The 7391-nt window shown below is 53.8% G+C and overlaps 1 protein-coding gene across 1 annotated transcript in view; it reads right to left on the reverse strand.

Annotated features, from left to right (window-relative positions):
- The window catches only part of ONECUT1 (one cut homeobox 1), a 31222-nt gene extending 24933 nt beyond the window's left edge, over window positions 1-6289 (reverse strand). The window contains exon 1 of the mRNA XM_067555861.1: window positions 4782-6289. Within this exon, the coding sequence (XP_067411962.1) occupies window positions 4782-5862 (1081 nt within the window). The 5' untranslated portion in view covers window positions 5863-6289. The remainder of the gene's footprint in view (window positions 1-4781) is intronic.
- Window positions 6290-7391: the final 1102 nt, after the last annotated feature.

Raw genomic sequence — 7391 nt, forward strand, 5'->3', positions numbered from 1 at the left:
CTCACCTTAACCTTTCGCCTTCTTAGCACTCTGAGTTGAGTCTACCTGGGCTGGGCCCGTGTAGACGCGAGTGACAATGCTGTCATTTTCAAAACACACCTTTCGGAAAGCAGTATTTGGGCACATTCATTTCAGATAATAAATCCAGCTCAAACCGATGTAGGCACATTGGTTTTCTGGGCTAGCTCTGTCTTTTCAAGTCTTCACTCTTTTGAAGACTGTTTTTTTTTTTTCAAATCTACCTTGCACGCTAAAATAAATCAGCATGTCGATGCCAACAGATTGTAGACGGGCTCTGGCTTTATTATTATTATTATTATTATTATTATGAATCCCTAGTTTCCCTTTTAAATATCTAGAAGTTAAAAAAAATCATCCCTGAAAGAATGTTTCTAAAACAGAAGGAAAAAAGCGGATAAATAGATACAGATGCAATGCTAAAGGGGAGAGGGGGAGAACAGACAAAGGAAAAGAGGACAGAGAGGAGAAGGAAGAGGGGAAGAATAAAATGGAGGCTGGAAGAGGTCAGCTTTGCAATTAGCAGTTCTGCTTACATTTCGAGACAAGCCCAGGAAGTGTCAAGACCTCAATACAGCTTCCATGTAACTACCAATTTTTCCTTTATTTGTCGGAGCTTCGGTGTAATCTGGGAGGTAAGAAACCCCCAGGGATAGCTTGAAGGGGCAAAATACTCAAGATAAAGTGGTGGGCAAGGCTGTGAAGCCTAAAATAGCCGGGGTGTTTGCTTTCCCCCTTGTCACCTTCTCGATGTTGGCTTTAAGAAATGCATAGAAAATAAATAAAGAATCTGACAGCCTGCTCGGGATATTAATCTGCCTGATAATTCTCTAAATGCCCGAGAGTGAGTTATAATTTGGACGTGAAATTTAATTTGCGTTGGCGGGAGTAATTTATGATATTTGGAATTGATGTTCATACATCAATATCAATCCGGGCAGATTTTTACCACTTAGGAAGATCATCGCACATTTAAAACCTGCACACAATAAAATCGATAGTTTATGCATTTGCAGCAGATTGCCTTTCCAGCACCGCCTGCATCCCAGCACATGGCAGCCGGCCCTGGGCGCTGGCACTCCGCGTTATTGGGGGCCAGCCCGAGAACTGCCCCCGGGCTGGGTGCAGGGGCAGCTGGGGGCCGTGTGACGAGCACGCCGCGGGGGGAGGGGAGTGCCTGCCGTCAGCTCTGGACAAGGCCCCGCGCCCCATCGATCCGGAGTCCGCTCCGTGTAAAGAGACACGTGTTCCCGAGCCGCGCAGGGAGCAGGACGCGGGGCTTCGCAGCCCGCCTAGCCGGTGCGGGGATCTGCGGCAGATTTCACCTGCCAGGGACCCTCCTCTCTCTGCCAGCGGCTGGACCCAGCGCGGCTACGCACCGCACCGTTTCCTGCTGCTGCCCTCGGGCTCCCCAGGAGCCCGGCCCCTGGCCCAGGCCGAGCTCTGCCAGGACCGCTCTGCGCCTTCCTCTCTTCCCCTGCGAGCCCCAGCCTGGGGTGGCCGGGATCAGCTGCAGCACCAGGTGTGTGGGTGTGTGTGGAGGGGGGGCTCCCTTCCCCAGGCCACGGGCTCGGGGGCTGCTGCGCCCACAGGCGGAGACAAGGGGCGAGGTCCAGGCCAGGCCAAGGCGCCGAGCAGAGCCCCCGTGAGGAGCGCTCGCCCCGGCTCGCGAGGCAGGCGGCACCCCGGGAGGCGGGTGTCCAGCAGAGCTGCCTGGAGAAGGGGACAGGCGCTGGAGCAGGGGCAACAAACACACAGCGGCCCCCACCCCTCCTCCCTCCGTCCCCGTAGGAGGCTCAGCCGCTTCCAATCGCCAGCCCCTGTCGTGACACAAGTTAGAAATAAAAGGCCTGAGGATCTATTCCCCCCCTCCCCCCATCCTAACGGTCCTACAATATTTACAAGGGAGACGGAGGGACTTGCTACAAAGCCGGCAGGTTTAAGAAATAAATAGTCACAACTAAAGTCCCCCCCCCTTTTTCTTTCCCTCCCCCAGCTCAGAACAGATGCTGCGTGTCCATGCCCATGTTTGCAGAAATGACCCTTAGGGATGCGGCTCTGTTTCCCTCATGTGCAAAAATCCAGCATTCAGGTTTGATTTGAAGGAGAGGGCGGAATAATGAGTCTTTGTCTTCCTAAAGAGATTATGGAGATCCACTTATACCCGGAGCTGTCCTGATGGGGGGGGGGGGGGGGGCCGGAGGAGCAGTGGGGTGGGGTAGATTTGGGGCAGTCAGTACCGAACAATGCTGCCTGTTTCTCTGAATATCTGGAAGTGCGGGGAATAGTTTGTCAATCTTAGGATGCAGAAACAGGCAGTGCTGCATGTTTCCCCAGCGAGCGCTCATCTATCTTCTTTTCAGCAGCCCAGCCTGGGTTGGCATAATTTCCTTCAGATCATGCCAAGAAGGGGGCTCCGACATATTCTAATTCAAGTGGTTGTTTCCAGTATCGATCTATGTAAATAAGTGGAGATTCAGGTCGTCCAAATTGTCCTAAAAAAATGCACTCCCAATCGAAGCGCGCCCTGTCAATCGTTCAGGGGAGATCAGAAACACAAACTGCATCCCTCCCCCAGCTTCTCTCCTGGACTGCCGCAGCAGGACTGGGATTTACCTTTCCTGGGGTTTGTTGGGGAAAGAGAGAGGGAGAAAATGGAATTTTCTGGCAGATCCGACCTGTGAAACCGACATGACGCGGGGGAGTGAGAAAACAATACAATGTGCAACATCTTCCTCCTCACCCGCCCCGATTTACGTAGAGAGACCATCTCTAGTTTAAGAGATGAACGTCCACGGTTAGATCCCCTTGCTCTTAGTAGTGTAGGTTTCAAAGCCAAGCGAGAATAAGTATAGAAAAAAGAGGCGAGGAAACAAATGTGTAACCGGTTTGGGGTCTCCGAATAGCCAAGGAACATGTATTACCGTATTCATTCTACGGTTTAGGCAGAGGCGCAGAACCATTTGTGCACTTGAAGGAGAAGATTTGGCCCTTCCCTTTATTTTTGTCTGTGAAACGGATCAGTGACCCTGACTCCAACTCGGATTGACTGTCTCGCATTCTCCAGGGACAAATTAATGGAGACCTATCAGTTAATTAACAAACCCTCATTCAAGGCACCACCATCATATTAAACTCGTGCTCTACACTGTGACTGGGTACAAGTTGGGGAAAGGGTGGGGGACAAAATAATGAGAGAGAGAGAGAGAGAAAAAGAGAGAAATTAAATGGATTGAAACATTCTTACTCTGCTCGTTCGAGTCACAGTAGACAATACAACCAGCCATTCCCTAGGAAGAAACTGAACTAGCGAATTATGGTCATGTTAATTCCAGGTGCTATTTCTGTTCGTCAGAAGTTACTGAGTCAGGGTATAAATTGTACATAACACCTACTTTCTCTTACCTACACACGGGAACTGTGTAAATTAAAACTCTATGGACTGTTCTAATCAAGCAATTTTGACCAGTTTCATTCCTTCTTCTCTTCACCACAAGTTACATTCCATAATTGTATCATTTGTGTCAAAAAGCAATGTTCCAAAATGCCAGAATAAACAGGAAACTAGCATCTGATCCCCTTTCAAATGAACTCTTATCTGTTCACCCTTGGCATAAGGCTACTTTTATTACAAAGTAGATACACCGAATTATATAAAACGATTAATTATGAGGTTTTAGCTTCAATTTCCACAACACCTCACAGAAACATGTACATGTATTCTTTCTTTTTTAAATCTATAGAGTGTGGGTTAACAAACCCCACAATTATCAGGTAATAAACCCAGTTACAGCACGATCACACCAACAAACACGAATTAAGCACACTATTTCTCCCTGGGCAGCCTTTTATGATGCTCTTGTTTCTTGTACAAGCAAATAAACCCAAAGAAACGTGACGAAAAAGTAGATGCAAACAGATGGGTAACATCATTTAACAGAGAGGTCCTTGAACGATTGTGAAGCCTCACCTAAGGCTCCACCATGGGGTTTTCAAACACTTCAAGTGTGTGTGTGTGTGTCTGAAAGAAACAGAGAGAGAAAGTGTACACACACACACACACACACACACGGAGGTGAGAACAGAACGTTACGCTTGAAAGCAATGTTATATACAACAGCTGAGTTCAGTTCTGTGTGCTGGTCAATTGGCTATACCTCACATAAAGGGCATATGCAAATATACACATATGGAGATAAACAGTAAATCTCTCTCTAATACAGGGTTCGAGTCGTATGTCATGTGCACTTGAAAACTTCCACTGGCTTTTGCTCATCTGTGCACCTGCTAGCAGATGTGCGTACACATGCAATGTTGTGTACCGTTCACAGGCACACGAGTATAAACATGGAGGTGTTACATATCTATATGGTAAGACTTATCGGGGTAGACTAATCTCTGTTTCTCTGCCCCCACCCCAGACACGCACACTGGCATCACAGCCACAGCCTGCCCTCATGCCTCACCATCCTAGCATATCCATATCATTGTTTAGAAACGGGGAGAGTGGTGCAAAAAAATCAGACGCTCTCCTTTCAAGGGAAGGAGCAAGAAGGGAAATCCAGTGGGAATGTCAGACTTGGAAAGGAAGAGAAACATTGCACTGGAAAGAAAACAAATAAGGTTGGGTGTGACCCGTGACATTATTTATGTGCACATACGTATTGGAATGGGGTCTTGCCGGGCCAGCAGCTACACATCTATGAGCTCTGTCTGTCTGTCTGTCTATCGGCACACACACAGGAGGAATCGCCGAGGCTCACCTGCTAGCCTGAGAGCAGACATTCTCTGGAATTCGGGTTCCTGAAGCCACTTCCACATCCTCCGAAAGGTCTCCCGGCCGGACTTGAGTTTGCTCCAGGGCTTGGGGTTCCTCAGTAGGTCTGAGAGGGTCCCTTGAGACCGGCACAGCACCCTCTGGGCGAAGATCGCCTGGGGGATGCTGTACCGTTTGAGCTCGGTGGTGATCCTCTGAGCTACTTCTTTGGTATTGATTTCTTCCATTTGCCCTGAATTACTTCCACTGTTGACCTGCGAACCAGTGACAGACGGGTTTTGTTCCCTGCTGGAACCCAGAATCTGCCCGTGACTCTGGGCGTTCAGGTGGGCGTGCGGGTGATGTGGGATCCCATTGATAGGCACCATGCCAGCGGATGTAGGGGTAAGATGTTGGTCGCCGTGCCTGCCCAACATGGCAGGGTGGTGGGCTTCGAATCCGTTCGGGCTGAGCATTTTCTCGGCGGGCATGGGGGCGCTGGGGTGAGCGTAATGAGGCAGCCCTTGCTGGGAGTTGTGGATGCCCCCCAGGCCCGATCCAGACAAAGGGGAGAGGCTCTGCCCCATGCCGGTAACATCCTTGTGGTAGGGGGCGTAGAGATTGTTCATAGACGCCAGACCCCTCTCGTCCCTCATGAGCGTGAAACTACCACTCACGTTCCCTGGGAGCCGCTGGTGGTGGTGGTGGTGATGGTGGTGGTGGTGGTGATGGTGAGGGAACTTGTCCGAGACGGTGGAGATGGGGGGTAGCGGTTGCAGAGGGGTTAACGTAGTGTAGGTGCTGCTCATGCTCATCCCGGGGGGTGTCTCGCAGGCCATGGTCATGGTGGGGTGCAGGGGTCCCGTCAGAGCGTGGTCGGGAGGCCGGTGGTGGTGGTGGTAGTCGCCACCGTCCAGGATGGAAGCCATGCCCATGGAGCGCGGGTGGGCTGCCAGATGATTGCTGCGATGGACCACCGAGCTCCGGTGATGGGGGCTGCTGTTCATCAGGTCGGCCGTGCTGGGCACGGGCTCATGGCTCACCCCGTGCAGATCGCCAATGTTCTCCATCGTCAGCTGCGCGTTCATTCTGACTCGGGCCGGCGTGTGGACACCACATCTATCTGGTCTGCGGATGGCAGGTCCGAGGAGGTCTTCGCGTCGGGTGCAGGCAGGATTCCACCCCCCAGTGGAGAGGGTCAGGCTCTTGGAGGGGCTGGTTGGGCTTTTCCTTTTCTGGGTGCGATTTGTTATTCTTTTTTTTTTTTTCCTTTTTTTTTTTCCGGGTGTGGTGTTTGCTCAGTTTTTAAGGCCCCCGTTCTTTTAAAACGGCCTCCGCAGCCCGGGTAGGTGTCTGGTCGCGTCCCTCGCCATCTCTAGCCATGTCTCTTACTGTTTCCAATGTCTTTGGCCACAGCTCCTGCTGCTGCAGCTGCTGCTGCTGGTCGAGAGCAGGCATGCGCGCTGGGGGCCCCCATGCACTCCCCCTCCCCCTCCCCACACTCGCACACCCACACACACACTCTCCCGCCCGTGACATCACCGTACATGTTAAGGAAGCTTGACCATCTCCTTCCTATCTGAACCCGGCTCTCCCCGCTCCCCATCCCCAGAGAAGGCCCCCCCAAGCGGAAGGGGGGTGGGGGGGAACCTGTGCTCAGACCACAGGCTGCAAAAGTCCGCATGTCCCGGTCAGTGGATTAGATGGACGTGTCCAGGAAAAAGAGAACAACCGAGCCTCGGCGGCGCACCGCACAAAGGAGCTGTGCTGGAGCCGGGGCTCTGGCGCCTGGCAGAAATAGACCCTGGCACCCCTTGCCCCCGGGCGCTGCAGGTGCGCCTCCCCTGCCCCCCGACTCCCAGCTGTTTGGTGCGGCCGGCCCTGCTAGGCATCGCCTCCCTCCCGCCAGCTGATCCTAAGCGCCTCAGCCACCAGGAGCAGCCGGAGGCGAGGATCCGGGCGAGCTGCCGCTCTGCTCCGCTCTCCCCCACCCAGGCCAGTCAGGCGCACCGGGCTGCGGGTTGTTCCCCACGGAACCGGGCTCTGGAGGCAGAGGAGCTGCTGCTGCGGCTGCCCGGGGCCGCGGGAGTCGCTTTAAGCCCCCAACATCGCTTGAACTCGGGGCTTCAGTGTGAGGGTCGATTCCCTCCCAGCGGGCTGCGGGCGCGCCCCTCCCCCCCAGTAACCCATCACCTCCAGCCACACGGCACCAGGGCCGCCGGGGCCCGCGGCTGGGCGTGGGAGGCAGGCAGCTCGGGGGCCAGGGTCCGAGCCGCACAGCAGGGGTCTCGCTGCTCTGCCTCTCCCCAGGCGCGGGCGCGAGGCGAGCGTGCCGCTGTAATTAGCGCGCCCGGCCCCTCCCCTTTGGTGACTTAGCATTTTGAGTGAGCGCACCTCCTTAAACGGGATTTTTAATGTTCACTTCCGGGTTTCCTCCCGCCGGCCCCTCCAGGGGACAAATCACGGCGCCCTCCCTCCCTCCCTTCCCCCCAGCAGCCGCGCGGCCCACGCCCGCCGTGGGACCCCTCCCCGCACAGCGGCCCCGCGCGCCCCAAGCTGCTGCGGGAGTGGAAGCCGCCCCTGCACTTGGCAGCGCGGCGGGGGCGGGGCTATTTAC

This window comes from Emydura macquarii, unplaced genomic scaffold (genome assembly GCF_026122565.2).
Source record: "Emydura macquarii macquarii isolate MOO-44397 ecotype Brisbane River unplaced genomic scaffold, CSIRO-AGI_Emac_v2 contig_1644, whole genome shotgun sequence".
NCBI lineage: Eukaryota > Metazoa > Chordata > Testudines > Chelidae > Emydura > Emydura macquarii.